The sequence below is a fragment of the Accipiter gentilis genome, chromosome 14, assembly GCF_929443795.1.
Source record: "Accipiter gentilis chromosome 14, bAccGen1.1, whole genome shotgun sequence".
Taxonomy (NCBI): Eukaryota; Metazoa; Chordata; class Aves; order Accipitriformes; family Accipitridae; genus Astur; species Astur gentilis.
In genome coordinates, this window is record NC_064893.1 from 33,095,353 (window position 1) to 33,113,636 (window position 18,284).

At 62.1% G+C, this 18,284-nt stretch overlaps 1 protein-coding gene across 1 annotated transcript; it reads left to right on the forward strand.

The window, feature by feature from the left end:
- Positions 1 to 8,242: 8,242 nt before the first annotated feature.
- On the forward strand, positions 8,243 to 16,263 carry MYLK2 (myosin light chain kinase 2). The gene is made up of 11 exons (XM_049817416.1): positions 8,243 to 9,465; positions 9,602 to 9,930; positions 10,729 to 10,834; positions 11,067 to 11,160; positions 11,345 to 11,454; positions 12,018 to 12,159; positions 12,455 to 12,525; positions 12,776 to 12,904; positions 13,305 to 13,457; positions 13,843 to 13,975; positions 14,484 to 16,263. Exons 1-11 carry the CDS (start codon positions 8,297 to 8,299, stop codon positions 14,562 to 14,564), a joined length of 2,517 nt encoding a protein of 838 aa, XP_049673373.1. The 5' UTR covers positions 8,243 to 8,296; the 3' UTR covers positions 14,565 to 16,263.
- Positions 16,264 to 18,284: the final 2,021 nt, after the last annotated feature.

Below are 18,284 nucleotides of genomic sequence, written 5' to 3' on the forward strand. Positions count from 1 at the left end.
CTAAGTAGTGGTTTTAAGTGTCCGTTTCTTAGGCTTTTAGTCTGTATTAAGCTTGAATTAAGTAATGTGAGGCTTCTGCAAGCCTGCATATTGCAGGTCTGGCCTTTCTTGTTTATGTTTAGATAGGTGCTAATATGAATCTTGCCCACACTTTAAAGTAGTTCCCTATGTATATTAGAGTATTAAACCTCCTGCTGTTTTATAGCTGAAGCCATTCTATTTGGGGAACCACTTAACTAGCAAATGACTTGTAAGCTGCCTCCCTGGCTCCTGCCAGCGCAGTTCTCTTGGCTAAAGACGCATCATCTCCTAGCCAGTCTAGCGCAGCTAGCAGAACTAAATATAGACCAAGTGCTCTAACATGCTCGAGGACAAAAATTCCAGCATTGGGAAGAGGTGATCAAATTTAGATTAAAATTTACAAAGAATGATTTCTTACCTTAGCATTGTGATACGATTTCTTACCTTGTAAGATTGTTTTAGGTCTTTCCCTGGACTTAACAAGAAAGATAACTTGCAAAGGCTGCATGAGAGCAAGAAGGGCTAGGGATACAACTACTCCCAATGATGCTCTCAGATACCAGTGCTGCCTGCTGACATGTCCATGTTGCTGTTACCTCTTCTGCTAACTCAGGTGATTGTGTGGTGCTGTTTCCTGAGCTGAAAAGGGACTTGCAAAAAAAGGCTGGCATGGCAGGTGACTGGAGCTGTGCTTGAAGCTGTTGGCAGAAAGGATGAGAGCAAGCTCTCTAGTTCAGGCTTGGAAATGCATAAAGCTCTTTGGGCTGGCTTGGCTTCTCATGGCTGTAATGATACAGAGGCTTTGCCTCTCGTGTTGATGGGTCTCTTACCTTTATTGCTTGCTGGGATGTGTGTGAGCTGGGCTGCTCACTGCTCTTGTGGTGCTGTTTTGAACAGAAAAACATGGGAAACTTAGAATTAATGTGTCCAGGTAGGGCAAACTGTTTCTTGTTTGGGGGTTATGGCAAACATTTGCTTTCATTTCTTCTGAATTTGGATACCACTGGAGAAGTATTCTTAGAGTGTGTGTCCTTTTACTCAGATTTTCATTTGGATGGAGATGAGAGGGAGTTCAAACTTGTTAGGTGTTGGACTCCAGCCGAGGGGTATGGTAAGAGGTACTGATTGTCTCATTATCCTTGCCGAAGTGTATCAAGCAAGTGCTAGTGTTTTACTCCTAATCTGAGAGAGATGACAGAGGCAGAAAGTCTTCAGAGAGCTAAATTTAAAGACAAAGACTTATTGTACCCAAGGATGATGTTTCTGCAGGAATTCTAAAAAGTGCAATGCTCAAGGGATATCAGAACAGCAGTTGCAGCCAGCAGTGAGCAAGCATTTTGTATGGGCGTACTGAACTTCAGTGCTTCAAAAAGCACCAGCCTCAAACTTCTGCTGTGCTTGGATTAAAACAGCGCAAGTCACCCCCACTGAAACATAAGGATTCTTTAAAAAAATAAAGGTATTGTGCAGTTAATAACTGAGGAACTGGAGAACAAGAGGGTTTGAGGAAGCATTTTGGTACTAAAGGATGAATGATCCTGTGACAGCATGGCCTCTTCAAAACAGTGAGCTAAGAGACAAGGCTCCTTTTTGCCAGAGGTTTCATCTTCCTTTCTCTTGAGGATCTTTATGTGGCTGTGACAGTACTGGGCCCAAAAGCTTCACCCAGTCATATAGGATGGCTTCAGCTGCATTTTGCTGACTTTGCTGATAGCCCCACATCGTTGAGCTGAGGATAACAGGGGAGTGTCAGCAGCAACAGCCTGGCCAAAAAAGCTGCTTGTCACAAGTAAACGACAGCCCTGCTGATGCACAATTTGCAGGAATGACTGGAAGAAGAGGAACTTATAAGCATCCTCTTCCTGGAAACTGCTCAGATCTGCATGGATCTGACCAAAGGCATGCAGATTTTCCCTCAGTCTGCCTTAACTTTATTTCTGCTGTAATGGAGCTGTTCCATGTGATCTGCTGGACGGGGACATGGCAGAACCTTGAATGTGCAGTCAAGGAAACTTCTGCTGCAGCATCCAGTGCCAGCCCCTCTAGAGCAGGCAGCATGTGGGCAGCAGGAGCAGCAAATATTTATGGTGAGTCAGAGGAAAGCCTGAATGATGATGAGCTGGGGAAGAATGTAAAGGCAAGCAAGGTAACAGGGCTGCTGAGCTGGAGCAGCTATCGATCCCTGAAGCATAGAGCAACTGGATTTCCGTGATGGCCCTACATGGCTTCTGCTGCAGACCTGAGGAAAGGTTTGTATGCCTGACAGCTTGTCAGTTTTTTCCCAATGGTATCATTGGGTCTAATAAAAGATATTACCTCTTCCTGCAAACATGGCCTCTTATATTCCTCATACACTGCAAACTTAGTGAAAGGGAGCCTCAGGCTGCCATGCCCTACAAGGGTATCGGGTATTTGGCTGAGCTCTCTGGAGTCACCCAACAGATTCTCACAGGCTGGTGGGTTGTTAGTGTAACCTGCCCTCTTACTTAGGAGGAAAGCGGTGATGCACTAGAAAAACTGCTCTAGTGTAGAAAATGTGTAAAAGATGGCTGTCCTGGAGGAGCTGAATGGGGGTCCAGCAAAGGCTTCAACAAGGAAACGAGGGCAGGTGATTTTCCCAGTAGAGTAGAAGTGGGAGGATAAAGTTACAGGAATCAAGCAGGAGACTGGGATTTAACAGAGTGCTGTTTCAGCACACGCCTTTAGAGTCAGGGTAAGTTGACAAACTGATGTAAAATTCTTGCTGTGTGGATTTTGCGAAAACATTCATGTATTCAAGAACTCAAAACTCTTCACCTTTATGAGCATGCCTTGGCAGCAAGTGGGGCTGGAAGGAGGGGTGACCAAGGAGAGCTGGAGCTGAGTACAAAGTCTTTCTCTGATGCATTTCTAGTTGAGTTATTACCAAAGTAATTTGCTGAACTCAGACTAGTGCTGGAACTAAAAGGCAGACAATGTTTTTCTGGACTTTTATGTTGGAAGGTAGCTGAGAATTGCAACATCTTATTAGCTGGTGAATGAGATTCTCATGAAAAGGCTTGATGATGCTCTTCAAATCACAGCTTTGCTTCTCATTGGCCTCTGTTGGGATATCTTGTTGGCTGCCAGTGTGGCCTGGCATGAAGCTGTCAAGGTCAGCCTGCGTGTGGTCAGGTCCTGGTGATACAGATCCATGGTTGGTGGTCCCTGGTGTTGCTGCTGGCAGCCATGTTGCTGTCCTCGAGCTGCTGCATAGCTCTGGAAGATCTTTGGATGATGTTCAGATTGTTCCCCATCTTTCCCCATCACCTTGATGAGACCTGTCACGACGGCAGCTCGTCTGGGGAAGTCCTGGGCGCTGATGGAAGCATTTAAGCTGCTGACTGCGTGCCTGGGTTGGTCCTCACCAGGACAGGCAGGCTGGCTGGCTTGTGTTACAGTGGCATGGCTGGGATTCAGGTGGGGATGTTGTTCTTGCCTGCCCTGCTGCTCGATTTAGACAGGGTATAGGGTTTCCTGGAGAACGGGCAGGGCTTGGCTGTGCAGAGAGCCTCCCTTACCCGTGAAAAGCATAAAGGTTAAAGTGTGCTGCCGAAGTTGTGACAACCGCGTAGCTAGGGAACTGGCATGCTTGACGCTTTGCCAGATATCCCCAGGACAGGCTGTTTTCCAGCTGCAGCCAACGTAGACTCTGGCTTAAGTTCTTGAATGGGGAGGAAAAAACCTCACAGCCTGAGAACCCTTGGTGGTGGTTGGTTTGCTTCCGTGCTCTGCAGAGACCTGGAGCACTGTGCTGCTCATTGGGTTGTGGGTAAGGCATCCGAAACCCTGGTGTGCAGCAGCTATTGCCCTTCTTACAATAGTGCAAATCATTCTTGCAAGGGGAGTGTTTTCAGCTTATTTCCCTTTGCCCACAAATGAATTTTGTCTTGTAATAGTGCCAAACCACGGGCCTCTCATCCTTCACACACACCTCCTTTGGAGAACTATTTCCATGGCTCCACAGCACCTGCTTTCAGAGCTTTGCTGCTTCACCTTGTCCCAAAGCTTTGTGCCCGGACACCAACTCTGACTCTCAGTGTGTAAGACTGCAAGTGCCTGGGGAAGGCTGGCTGGCTTCCAGGCAGGTGCTTCTGTTCTCCTTGGAGAATTTTATCCCAGTTTCCACTGCACCAACTAGTCTGAGGGGGGCTACGGGGCACAGCTGTAGTGCATGGGTTCCTGCCTGCCTGTCCGGTGAGTGGATGGGCTCCTTCCACCTGGGGCTTGCCGGGAGGGTGCGGAGCTGGAGGCTGGCGGAGCAGTGGCAGCACGTGCCTGAAGTGACATTGGTGGCCTCCAGGTGCCTGGCAGCCCTCGGCCTGAGGAGGGGAGAGGTAATTCCAAACTGTATGATGGCGATGACAGTCGGAGTCCCCGCTGCCCGAGGCACGGCACCTAGCCAGTTATTTCTGCCGACGACGTGCCCTGTGGAGGCTGAGTTGGGGGGATTCCCCCTTGCCATGGGAGTGGTGTCCGTGGTGCCAGAGAACTGTGGATGCTGGTGATGCTCCAACCTCTGCATGTATACGGCAGCATCGGCACTGCCAGTTGGAACCACGTGCCTGTTCCTGCGTGATCCCTGTTGGTTCTCATCCCATTCCAGGTCCTGCCTCTGATCTTGGGAAGAGGGAGGCTCTCCAGCATGGAGCGAGGCTCACGGAAGTCATGAGTCCAAGCCGTGAGGGGCAGAGTGGGAGAGCCCAGTGTCTGCTCGGGAGTCCCCGGCTGCGTCCTGCTGAGCAAATGTTGCTCTTGCATTGAGGTGGTGGATGATGCCCAAGATGCTGCTGCCAAGGGGCTGCCGTTTTTGCTGTTAGGACTAACTGGGCCCTGGAGGAGGCAGCTCCCACCGTGAGTTTTGCTTTCTCCTTAGCTTAAACCTTGCCTGTGGGCTGCCTGTGTGGCAGGGCTGTGAGTCACAGCTGGAGGCTGCAGCAGGGAAGGAGGTGGGAAGGCTCCCTCAGCCAGTGCTGTGATTGGGGCGAGCCATGACAGTGCTGGCTCGCTCCTCTGCTCTCCAGCTACCACCCGAGGCCAGAGCAGCATCTCTGCTTTGGGCTTGGTCTGCTGCCAGCGGCAGGAGAAGGACACTGGGGGAGACACCTTCTGTTTCTCCCCTTCCACTGCTCGTTGGCAGTCTCCTCTGCGTCCTGCGTGATGCTCCGGGCCTTTGTGCTCCCCCTGGCAGCTGCCCAAGGCCAGGGCACGGGCAGGCAGGACAGACAGCAGCACCTCTGGAACAGGGGGACAGCTGCGTCCCTATCCTGGCTTGTCTTGCTCTCAATGCCACGTCTGAACCACAGCTCCTCTGGTAAAGCCTGACCCCAGGTCCATGGTGCACAGAAGCTGGTGGCTTGTGGGAGCTGGGATTTGGCAACATGGAGCAGCGCTGTCCCTTCCCCTGCCTGGACAGCATTGTGTCCTCCTGGGAGGTGCTGCAGGTGAGCTGAGCGCTGCTCTTGGGATGCTGCTGCTGCCTGTGTCAATGGCCTTGGCTCAGCTCGGCCACGTGTGAGTCCTATAAGGGAGCAGCTGGGCTCGGTGTCTGCGGGACTTGAGCTTTTGTGGCTGTGGGATGGAAAGCTCAGGAGCAGGGACCTGACTGTCAGCTGGCAGAGGCTGAGGCTGGAGGAGCCTATGGTAATCTCAGCCTCCTCAGGGGTACCCAGCCAGCCTGCTCCCCCAGCAAGCACCAGCACTCAGGCCTTCACTGCGCTATCCTGCCCGGCTCCTGGCAGAGCTCGGCAGAGGAGCAGGGTGCCCCTGCCCACGCCTGGCTGGGGTAGCGAGGAGTGATGGGGAGCAAGGCCAGGAGGATGCCTGTGGGGTGTGGGGCAGCTCTAGGGGCAGCTGCCTGACCCCCAGCAGTCTCTGCCGTCTCTTTTTCTCTCGCTGTGAGCTGCTCTTGCTGCTTTCTCTCCTGTCCCTGAGCTATGGCCTCCCCCCATAGGAGCACCAGCTGTGGTTGAGGAGCTGAGCCCTTCCTCCTCCATCCTGCGCTGGCATTCCTGCTGTCCTGACATGATAAATGGATGTTCTGGGTTTTTAATAGTTGGTATTATTGGAGTGCTTTTGCCTGGTGGTGCTGGCCAGGGAGGGCTGGGTCCGGTTACCGGGGCTTCCTCCTGCAACCCCCCCCTCTGGCTGCCTCCACCCCCAGAAGAAACCCCCAGCAGCTGTCCATGCGCTCTTGGTGAGCAAGGCTTTCCTCACCTTAAAGGTTCAAGTTTTAAAGTAAACAGGGCTCTGCTGGGTGGGGGAAATGAAGCAGAAACCCGGCATAACCCTTGGGGCGCCATTGGCTTCAGGACCCTGCGTGGCTGTGCTGTACCCTTGCCCGGCTCCGCTCGTGGCCTCTGCAGCCCCTGGCATGGTGCAGCCCACTGTGCCCCTCTCCCCTGGGGTTTTCCGTGCCCGGATTCAGCCCCGCACAGTCCCTGAGGCCGTGCCCTGGGATGCAGCACCCCAATACTATGCACTGCGCCTTCAGCAGGGGCCAGTGATGCCCACGCACAGCCTGACGCCCCCAGCAGAAGCCCCCAGCTCCTTTGTTTCTCTCCTTGATCCCCACAACACTTCATTTTGCAGGAAGCTGGGGTCTTTTAACTTGTTCCTGGAGGAGGCTGCAGCCTCTGGTAAGTGACTGGTTCCCAGCTGCTGTCACTTTTCTTTTGGGGACCCGCAGTTGTGCCCAGAACCGGTGGTGCCATCGGCTGCCACAGTGTTCTCGTGGAGTGCAGCGTCCTTTGGAGATGCTCTCCCCAAGGGCTGGCACCAGTGGGCACAGTCGGCTGCAGCTCAGCGGCATGGGGGGCTGGCATCATCACTGGCTGCTCCCGGCCACCATCCCTGTGGAGTGGCCACTAGCCACCTTCTATCACCCGCAGGCCCCTTGGAACCGCTTGGCCACTTGAGCCAGCCCATGTCTGGCTCAGCCAGGCCACCCCCGTGGGATGTTTTTGGGGTGCTGCTGTGCCTGGTGCCAGCCCCCCCTGCCGTGCCATGCTGGGGCGGGAGGCGGCTGCGTCCCCCTCCCCTGCGCCGTGTCTGCGCCTCCCCGGCCCGCGGGGGACAGGGAAGAGTGGCGTGTCCTTTGAACGGGCTCCAGCAGTGACAGGTGCTGGGAAAGGCGAAGCGGGATGGCTCCTGCCGCTGTAAAGGATCCTCCTCTGCCTGCACTAATCCGGCTCCGTTACACCCGGGATAGAAGAGGCTGCTCCCTCCGGGTGCTGCCACAGTGCAGATGCTGCCCTCCTGACCGCCCTCTGCACCGGGACCCAGGTAAAGGGGCTGGGGGGGGTGGGGGTCCCCATGGGTGCCCGCTCAGGGCACAGCAGTGGGGGGTCCTGGGGAGAGCAGAGCCCCCAGCCCTGGGAGGAATGCCTCTGTCCCCATGGGCTCCCCATGCTGAGCTGCAGGATGTGGGACCACTTGGCTGGGAACCAACTGCCTATAGCTCCTGTCCCAGTAAGACTAGCAAGTGACTCCCCTGTTACTGGGATGGTCGCTGGTGGGTTTATTCTGGGACTGGGCTGTCCCAGCCTCTGGACGGTTGTGCAGGCTGTGCAGGGGGGTGTTTTGGGATAGGGTGAGGTGAGGTGGCCGGGCAGGGATGGACAGCGGAGCCTGGGGCAGGGCGGGGATTTGGGGAACGGGTGCTGGGCTGCAGGGGATGGGATAGCAGCTTGTGCTGGCAGCCTGTGCAAGGCACACTGGCGGCTGCGGGGGCCGGGGGTCTCTCTGCGTGGCTCGACCCGCCTGTGCGGTTCGGGGTGGGCAGCGGTGGGGCCGTGCCAGGGATGCTCACCTCGCCTGATCCCTACCCCACCAGCCCGGGGCTGGAGCCGCCGTCTCCTGCCCCACCGTGGGTGGGGGGGAACGTGGCCTTAAATTGGCACCCCGGCTGCGCCACACAGGCCTGTTTGCACGCCGGAGGCCCCGTGGCAGTGACAGGTGCCGGCATCACGCCATCGATCAGTCACCGCTGAGCAGATACCGGGGCACAATGGGATGGTGCAAGGGACCGGCGGCCACGTGGGACCCCTGGCTCGGTGCCACCGGCCGGGTGGCAGGGGCACGGCTCCCGGCTGGGTGACAGCAGCTCGCCCTTTTCTGCAGGAGCTGCCCGCGTCCCACCGTGCCCCTTGGCAGGGTGTCGGGTCCGGGGAGCCCTCAGCTTCTGTTTTCTTTCCCGCAGGAGACTCGCCAGACCGGGAGCACCGCAGGGCAGCCGCCTTCTGCCCGGAGAGTCCCCATGGAGCAGGGCGGTGGGGTGGGCAGCATGCCTGGTGCTGGGGGGGCCGGTGGCATGGCCCCTCCTGAAGCAGAGGGCAACGCAGCTCCAGCGGCCCCTCAGGCCGCCCAGCCCCAAGGGGGGACGGTGCCGGCTGCCGCCGAGGCGCAGGACGGAGGGCAGGCAGAGCCTGGGAAGGAGAAGGCGGCGGGAGAGGCTGGAGGAGGGAAGGCAGAGCCGGTGGGGCAGACGGCTCCGACTGTTCCAGAGCCCCAGGCTGGAGAGAAGGCAACGCCGGCAAAGGAGGCAGCTTCAGCTGCGCAGCATGATGGAGGGCAGGCAGCTGCCGGTGAGGAGAAGGTGCCGGCTGCTGCCAAGGCCCAGGATGGAGGCAAGGATGGGAAGGAAAAAGCTCCAGCTGCGGGAGAGCTCAAAGGAGGGAAGCACCCTGTGGAAGGGAAGGCTCCAGCTGTAGCAGAGGCTCAGGACGGAGGGAAGCACAAGCCCAGGAAGGAGCAAGCCCCTGGCGGGTTAGAGGCTGGGGTTGGTGGGAAAGCAGAGCCCACGGAGAAGGCAGCTCCGGCTGCAGCGGAGGCTGAAGGAGGGAAGGCAAAACCCGCAAAGGAGACGGCCCTGGCTGCAGCAGCACAGGCTCAGAATGGAGGCAAAGAAGAGCCTGCAAAGGATAAAACCACGGCTGCCGCAAAGGAAAAGCTCCCCGTGGCTCCGAAGGCTCAGGATGGAGGGAAGAAAGCTGCAAAGGCAGAGAAAACCCCAGCCGATAAAAAGCCTGCAAAGGAGAAGGCTGCAGCTCCTGCAAAGGAGAAGGCCTCAGATGCTGCCAAGTCTCAGGATGGAGAGAAGGCAGCAGCAAAGGCAGGGAAAACCCCAGCTGCAAAAAAGTCTCAGGATGAAAGCAAAGAAAAGCCTGCGAAGGAGAAGGCTCCGGCTGCTGTAAAGGCTCAGGATGGAGGGAAGGAAGCCGCAAAGGTGGAATCCCCCCCGGCTGCAGCAGAGGCTGGGGATGGAGGCAAGGAGCCCACGGAGGCAGCGGCCGTGGCTGCTGCGAAGGCTCAGGGTGAAGGGGAGAAAGCGGCAAAGGCGATGGATAAGCAGCAGCAACCGAGGGGCCCCGAGCCCCCGCGCCCGGTGCTGCTGCAGAGCCTGAGCTGCCCAGCCGCCTGCCAAAGGTACCTGCACCCTCCTGGGCTGGGATCCCTCCCCTCGCTGCTCCCCGAGGAGCCTGGGCTCTCTCTGGGCAGAGGTGGGTGCCGGGCTCGGGGGGCTGCTGGCTGGGCTCTTCTCACCTCCTGCTCCTGCTTCCAGGGAGCAGCAGCCCTGGGCAGGGACAGCAGCGATGGAGATGATACCAGAGGAGACCACAGCCGCGGAGTCGAGAGAGGGTCCGACGGAGCCCGGCCCTGCCCTGTCAGCCCCAGGGGACCAGAAGCCCCCGGAGCCCCCTGGCCCCGCAGGGAGCCCTGGCACCCCCCAGGAGAGGACATTGCCCGGTGCCACAGGGCAGCCCCTGGATCCCACCAAGGCCACGGAACAGCCCGGCCCTGGGGGGCAACCGTCCTCGACAGAAGCAGAGCCACCCCCCAGCCCCTACCTCACCCCCGATTTTGGGAAGGAAGACCCTTTCGAGATACTGGGTAAGGTGGTGAGGTGCTTGCCTTATCCTCGCACCCCAGGACCCTCTGCAGGGTGGCAGCCCGGGGTCTCCCGTGGCTCTGCCCGCTGCCTGCACTGCCCTCCCGTGCTGCCAGCTCACGCTCTTGGCTTGTCACCTGCCCGGTGGCCTTCGAGCTCCTGTTTCACTATAAACAGGGCTAAATGTGTCATGTCCCCTCCCCGGGCTGCTCCAGCCTGGCACAGTCCCCGAGGCCGGGGCTGCCTGGGAGGAAGAGGAGCCCGGGGAGTGACAGCCACCGCCTGGCCGGTGGCAGGGGACAGCGTGTCCCCCCGTGTGTCCTGCACCGCTGTCCTTGCAGGGATGGCAGGGCTGGGGCTGGTCCCAGCTCGGGGGCGGTGGGACTCCCTGCGAGGGTGGCCCAGGACCGGGTGCGTGGGGTGCGTCCTGGGAGGGCGAGTGGGATGTGGTGGCCCAGAGAAGGTGACACGCAGCAGCGTGGCCTGGAGAGGGCGACCACGACACGCGGGATGGTGGGGAGCGGGCAGGCAGCAGGGTGGGTGCCACGCAGCAGGGTGGGTGCCACGCAGCAGGGTGATGCTGTGGGCAGCGGCGAGGGACCCGTCAGGGGATGCCGCGTCCCCCCGGTGCAGCGGGCAGCCGGCAGACCCTGATTTGTAACCAGTCACTCGGTACCTGGCCGCATCCTGCACCCGCGAGGTTTGACTGGGCTGCGCTGCTGGGTGCCTGCCTGCGCCTGGGTGCGATCCCAGCCTGGGGAGCAGCTCCCCTTCTCACCCCAACCCTCCTCTCCGGGCAGATGATGTCCCTCCGCCGCCGGCGCCCTTCGCGCACCGTATCGTCACCCTGCGGTCCGGCGACATCAGCTCCCAGTTCAACCTCAGCTCCAAGGACATCCTGGGAGGGTAAGGAGGGGCCCCAGGAGGGTGGAAGATGCCCGGCTTTCTCCTGGCACTGCCCCGAGCTGCCGTCCAGCCTTGGGCAATGGTTCTGGGTCAATGGGACTTCTCTGGCCATGATGGGTCAGTGCCTCGGGCAAGAGGGGGGCGGTGGGCAGTACAGGGCAGCAATGTAGGGGTCCCCAGCAGCCTGGACGGCTGTTATGGTGTTGGTGTCTCTCCCGCTCTCCCTCCCCAGGGGCAAGTTTGGCGAAGTCCACACGTGCACGGAGAAGCAGACAGGGCTCAAGCTGGCGGCCAAAGTGATCCGGAAACAGGGTGCCAAGGACAAGGTCTGACTGATGCTGGGGCGGGGGGGCTCCTCCTGGCCACAGTGCCACCAGCAAGTGGCATGGCCAAGGTGGTGGGTGGCAGTGGCATGCCCGGTGCGTCCCTGGTGCTCTGACACAGCCTGTCCCCGTGCTGGTGGCTTGGTCAGGGCTGACACCCTGCACTGCTGTGGGGCTCATTCTGCAGGAGATGGTGCTGCTGGAGATCGACGTGATGAACCAGCTGAACCACCGCAACCTCATCCAGCTCTATGATGCCATCGAGACTCCCCGGGAGATCATCCTCTTCATGGAGTTGTGAGTGTCGGGGCAGTGCCGCGTGGGGCCTGATGCCTGGGTGAGGGGCAGTGTTGCAGGGGATGTTCCAGACATAGAGCAGATGTGCCGGCCCCTCACCAAGCCGAAGCAGTTGCTCCCATGGAATGTCCCTCACCTCGCCTATTCCCTTTTGGGTACCTCCTCGTCTCGCACTGGCCTCAGAGGCAGTCTTGAGCTCTGCCTGGCTGGGACAGCATCTCCGTCCATCATGGCTGCATTGAGATGACCCGAGTCCTCCCCACACAGCTCCTTTTCCCGCTGCTCGCTTGCTCCAGGGAGGCTGGGGCCGTGCTGGGGCAGTTCTGCTCTACAAACCCTAAGGGAGCCGGGGTGTCCTGGGGTGATCTGCCACCCCCATGCCTGCCTTGGGGAGGTGTGTTGAATCCCAGCATGCACGCATCCCGCTGTGGCTCCGCTCAGCTTCTACGCCAGCATCTCCACGGTGGGGCTGGGCCAAGGTCCCCAGGGTGGGCAGGGGGCTCTGCAGGAGGGCGGCTTGGGGCAGGGAGCCCCGGGTAACCCCGCGGTCCGTCCCAACGCAGCGTGGAGGGCGGCGAGCTCTTCGAGCGGATCATCGACGATGACTACCACCTGACGGAGGTGGACTGCATGGTGTTCGTCCGGCAGATCTGTGAGGGCATCCGCTTCATGCACCACATGCGCGTCCTCCACCTCGACCTCAAGGTGCGGGGCCGGGGGTGACAGCAGGGGCCGGCCACTGCTTGTGGGGATGGGGGACACCAGGGTGCGGGGGGGCGGCGGGTGTTTGCAGGCACCAAAGTGGGGAGCGCTGTGTGCTGGCCCCGAGCCCTGCCGTGCCCGTGAGGGCAGTGTGTCCCCGACACTGGCCAGCCATGGGAGGGGTGCCTGCAAGTCAGTACTGTGGTGCGGGTCGGCCGCAGGACCCATGGGCTGCCAGACCCACACGCTGGGGATGTCCCCTCTCAGCGGTGGGGCAATGGTCTCCCTGTCCCCACAGCCCGAGAACATCCTCTGTGTTGCTGCTACCGGGCATATGGTGAAGATCATCGACTTTGGGCTGGCTCGAAGGTGCCATCTTCCCCCCGCCTTGGCTCCATCCCTTCTCCCTGTCTCCCTCCCACCCTTCGGCCCCATGAGCCCTTGAGGTGCTGGGACACTCGGGACCCGCTGTGGGCCCCGGCTCTGGCCACGGCTGCCAGCCCCGGCTCTCCCTGGCTGGCACGGGAGGGCTGGGGAGAGCAGTGCCTGCCAGGAGGGGGGCAGGGGTGTGGGGGAGCAGCCTGTCCCCCTCCTGCTGACTCGCCTGCCCTGGCCGCAGGTACAACCCCCAGGAGAAGCTGAAGGTGAACTTTGGCACCCCCGAATTCCTCTCCCCCGAGGTGGTCAACTACGAGCAGGTCTCCTACTCCACGGACATGTGGAGCATGGGCGTCATCACCTACATGCTGTACGTCAGGGCTGGGGGGGGGGGGGGGGGGGCTTCCAGCACCATGCCAGGACAGAGCTGCCCTGGGCATGGAGTTGTCCCCAAGCTGTACATGTGCCCCAGGCACCCGGCTGTTTGGTGGGCTGGTGGAGGGTGCTGGATGGGGAGATGGGCAGGTGGGGCTGCGGGACACCGAGCTGGGCTGGGGAGGGTCTGTGCCTGCATCTGCAGGCAGGGAAAGGCTCAGCCCAGCTGCAGGCAGGAGCACAACATGGTGCCAGTAGCCGCACACCACCTCCCATCTCGGGGCCACCCTGCCTCGCTCCCTGGGACAGCCCTGGCCAGATTGGCTCCGTTCTGGGGGGTTTGGGAGGTGCCACAGCCTGAGGGCACCGGGCTCCTCACCCCACTGTGCCCCCAGGCTCAGCGGCCTCTCCCCCTTCTTGGGTGACAATGACACCGAGACACTCAACAACGTCCTGGCTGCCAACTGGTACTTCGATGAGGAGACCTTCGAGAGCGTCTCCGATGAGGCCAAGGACTTCGTCTCAAACCTCATCATCAAGGAGAAGAGGTGAGAGGCTGGCAGCAGCCATGGGGGTCCGGGGGTGGGCATCCCCAGAGCTGCCTGCTCAGCGCCTGGGTACCACGTTGCTGCCCTCTGCACCGGGACCAGCAGCATCCCCTGATGTCCTGTACCAAATGAGCTTGACAGGGCCCTGCCCTGGCCGCTGGCTGTCCCCAGCAGAGCCCTGTGTCCCTCCAGGGTCACCTGCCCCAAGCAGGGCATGCTGGACCACTCGGGGTCCTGCCCAGCCCCACTGGTCCCTGGGCACATCCCTCCGGCTGGTTCCTCCCTGCACGTTTCTGGGGTTTTGGGGCTCCTGGGTAGCTGGAGAAGGGGGTGGTTGGGGGAGAGGGGCTCGAGCAGGGGTGACCCAGGCTCCTCTCACCCCCAGCGGCCGGATGAGCGCCGGCCAGTGCCTGCAGCACCCCTGGCTCAACAACCTGGCAGAAAAGGCCAAGCGCTGCAACCGCCGGCTCAAATCCCAGGTGCTGCTCAAGAAATACGTCATGCGGCGGCGCTGGAAGGTGCGGGGTGCCAGCATGGGGAAGAAGAGGGTCAATGCCGTCTGGGGGAGCTGGGGGGGGGTGGGCTGCCAGTCTCTGCCCATCCTGGTGGATGGCATCTGGGACATGGAGGATGCCATGTGGTGCCAGCTGGGGCACAAGGGCTGGGAACCCTTGAGCCTGGAGGAGGGGCTCCCCAGCAGCAGGGTCTTTGCATGGGTGCCCCCAAGGTGGGGCCCCCCTTGCATAGGTCCCATCATGGTGGTCTCGCCTGAGCTGATCCCAAGAGCACCTTTTAGGGGCAGGAGTGGCGTCAGGACAGAATGTAGAGAATGATCTCCAGCATCAGCCCTGCGCCTCCCCCTGCCCCGCGCTCCCCTCCCACACAGCCCAGCTGAACGGGTGCCGGGGCAGCTGCCGGCTCCCCAGCCCAGCTCCTCACCAGCCCCAGGAGTGGGGTCTCTGGCTCAGCCTCTGGAGCTGCAGCCCTCGCGGTACGATGAGCATCTCTCCTATTCCCCCTTTACAGAAAAACTTCATCGGGGTGTGTGCAGCCAACCGCTTCAAGAAGATCACCAGCTCGGGGTCACTGACAGCACTGGGCGTCTGAGCAGGGGCTCCCGGTGGGAGCCCGAGCCTCGTGTGAGCCTCGGCCGGAGAGGAACTGCTTGAGAGAGTCCCACATCAGTCTTGCTTCTGGACAGCAGCAGGACCTCGCTGGGCTCCTCGCTTCGCACCTTGGGGGCCAGAGGCTGGAGCCACGCAGCCCCCTCCCTGCCCGTGCTGCTGCCAGATGGCTGCTCTGGACCCCGCTGCGGCACGCCGCTGCGCCCCTGCTCCGTGCCCCCCGCCACCGCGGGTGCTGCCCTGCTGCGTCCCTTGGGGCTGCGCCCTGCCTTGGCACCCAGCGGCTGCGGGACTGCTTGGGGGGGCCGGGACCCCACTGGGCTCTGGGCCCGCACCCGCCGCTTCGGAGTCGCTCTGCCGAGCTTATCTCACCCTGTGCTGCGTTTCTGCGCTGAGGACCTGCTGCTGGGGATGCCGGCAGCACCCTCCTGGGCTCCTGGGGCTCCAGCCCTCCCCGTTCCCATTGAGCCAATGTTCCCATGTGGATTTCCTCAGACTGCGGGGCCGCTCCTGAGTGCTGGTTTCCAATCTCATCCCTGGCCCAGCTGTGCGATGCCTGACCTGCAGCATCTCTGCTCCGCTCCTCCTTCCTTCTCGTGGCCCTAGAGGAGAAATTCCGGCCCGGTGCGAGCGCCGCTGCCTGGGCCGCCCTGCGCGCTTGCCGCTACCTTGGACCCAAGACTTGCGTGCTCTGCCTGTAAATGCTGCAACCCTGCCCTGCCTTCGCTGTCGCTGGACCCTGAGCTGCCCGACCTCCCTTCCCAGCGCTGTGGCTTGGCGTGGGGATGCCGGAGAGCAGGCGTGGACCCTCACCCTGGCGCTTTGGCACCAGAGCCGGGGCCGAAGCGCCTCCTCCCTGGCCGGCTGGGCGTGCGGGAGCGGAGCTGGCCCCGAGCTGCTGCTCGCACAGGAAGGGAGGAAGCGGCGAGCACGCTTCCAGCAGTGTCCCCAGCTGGGAGCCAGCGAGGGAAGAAGGAGGCTTTGTGTTCCTCCTGCCCTCCCTGCCCTTCGGCTCTGCCAGCGGGGGAAAAACACAACCTCTGCTTCACCCGTCCCCGCCAGATCAAGATGAGCGAGGCGTCCTAATGCAGAGCAGCTGGACCGCGCTCCCCCGCTCCCGCGAGCATCGCTCCAGCCCCGACCACCAACACACAGGAACTGCTGGTCGGCGGCTGCGGCCGCCAGCTCCCCCCACCACACGCGGGGGCTCCCCAGGACCGGCCGGACCATGGGAGGCGGGTGCTGCCCCTGGTCCTCTGCCTCGCCCTGACCCCCTTCCCCTCTGCCTGCGCCCCTCGGGGGTCCCCGATGCTGCCGGAGGATGGGCAGCCCCTGGGCTTTGCAGCTCCCACCCTTGCCCGCTGCAGGAGGGGATGGGGGGACTGGTGGGGGGTCCCGGGCTCCCCCTGCTCTCCAGCTTTGGCTTTCGCTGTGGCCGAGCCCCCCCTGAGCCAGGGCTGTGTGCTTGCTCTGGGGCCGTCTGTACCCTCTGCGCCTGCTGGAAAAACCCTGGGGAGAGATGGGGGGAGGCACCGGCCCCCCAGCCCCACCGGCTGCAGCAGGTGAAGGGGCTTCAGGTTTGTCCCCACCAGGCAGGGGCCGTGGCTTGCAGCGCCCAGCCTAATGCCCGAGTCCTGCCCGGCTCTCGCCTTCTTGTAAATAAATGTACAGGTCTGCCCGCAGCCTGCGCCTGGCCTGCTCCCCCCGGCCCCCTCCCTCGGCCGCTGTTCCCGCCTGTGTGGGCCATGCAGCCGCAGTCTGAGGGCTGCAGATAGGCGAGGAGGGGATGGGAAGCAGCGTCTCATCCTCAGGGTAGAGGGGACAGAGAGGGGCCCTGGCTGTGCCAGGTGGGGCTGCGGAGCCCACAGTGCAGAGGGGTTCTGGTCTCTGCACCCCGTGGCCGTGCAGCAGCAACCGGCTCTGAGCACCCCAGGGTGCTGGGGGAAAGGAGGGAGGGATGGTCACAGACTATCCTCACGGCTTCAGCATCTGCCCGAGCGGGGTGGGATGCCCAGACAAGGGCTGGTGGGTGGTTGGTGCCCCTCTGCCCGGTGGGGCTGCAGCTGGCCCCGAAGCGGTTAAGGCTGCCCGGGCTGGACGCCGGCTCCTGCCGCGGGCGTCCCTCCCAGCCGCTTCCTGCCGGCAGCCTTTGACCGGTTCCTGTCGGTGACCACCCTGCGGGCCTGGAAGCCAGCACGGCCCCATCTGGTTTGAGTTACGCTCCGTGGCGGTGACGTCTCCTTCCTGTCTGGCCCCAGGAGCCACGCGTTGCCCTGGCCCCAGCGGGCCACGGGGGGCTGCAGGGCCCCGCCATGGGCTGGCCCACAGGGCTCCCGAACGGACTGTCGCCCCCGGACTCTCCTGGTGCCCTGAGCCGCTCCAGAGGATCGGTTCCTGGACGCGGCCCTGCGTGCGCACAGCTGCGGCACGGGGACGCGCGGGCATCGGCACGTCCTGGTGCCCCGAGCCCAGGATGGGGGACCCCCACCCCACAGCCCAGTTTGGCTTCCCCAGCCCCCTCCTCTCCTGCCCTGGGACCCCACGGGGACACCCACGGCACCTCCATCGGGAGCAGCTGTGGCCCCATCCTGCCCTCCTGGCCGAGGGGCAGAACAGGGCTCGGGAGCCCCCCCAAGCGCTGTGGAGGGGACCAGTCCTGCCGGGGCCGGTGACAGGACTGGTCCTGGTCCAGCACAGGCCATGGCAGCCGGCGCCATCCCTCCTGAGGGGGATCCTCGTCAGCCCCACGGACGCACGGCGCGGTCTGGGCTGGGTGCCTGTGTGTCCACAGCATCCGTCCCTGGAGCACTTACGCAGAGCAGCACCCTTTCCCCATCCTTACCTGCACCCCATCCCTGTGGCACCCACACTGCCTGTGCAAGCAAGGAAGGGCAGGAATGGGAGCGGGCAGACCTCCTTGCACCGGCACCCGGCAGCACCGCCGGCCCCGGCAGCAGGTTTGCCCCGTGACCGGGTGCAGCCCAGTTCCTGGCCATGGCACGGCCCATGCCGGGAGCGGGTGAGCGGGCTGGGGGCCAGGCCACCCACCGCGAGCTGGGAGCGAGCCGGGGAGGAGGCAGGGCAGGGAAAGCAGCGGGCCCACGGCCGGGAGCTGGGGCGGGCGAGGAGAAGGGGAGAGCACTGGGAGAGCGGATGGCCGTGGTCTGCATGCCCAGGGAGGCGCAGGCAGCCGGGCTCTGCGGGACGGGGGTCCCCGTCCCCGGGGGCTGCAGCTTGGGTGGTGGGCAACGGCACGCGCCACGCGATGCCGCGCCGCTCCCAGCACGGGGACGCCAGCCCGGGACGCCGCGTGGGGGCCGGGGCCGCGCGTTCCCAGGCGGTGGAGGCGAGAGCCGAGGTGGGCGATGGGCCCGGCCACGCTGCGTGGGAACCAGACGGCCCCTGGGCACGGCTGCGGCGCTCGCTTCCTCCCGCGCCCCCGGGGACCGTGCGAAGGAGGGGGCTGAGGTCAGCCGCGCTCGCCGCCGGCCGCTCCGGAGACGCCAGCATGATGTAGACGCTCAAATATTGTTTTCCACTGGGGAGGGGAAAAAAAAAAAAACACCCAGGGAGAAAAAAGAGGCCCAGGGCTGAGCGGCCATCCCTGATGACGAAGGGCAGTTCCCCCGCTGCCCTGCCCCGGGGCTGGGACGCAGCCATGGCCCAGCAACAGCCATCTGGGGGCTGATAATGGGGCTGACGT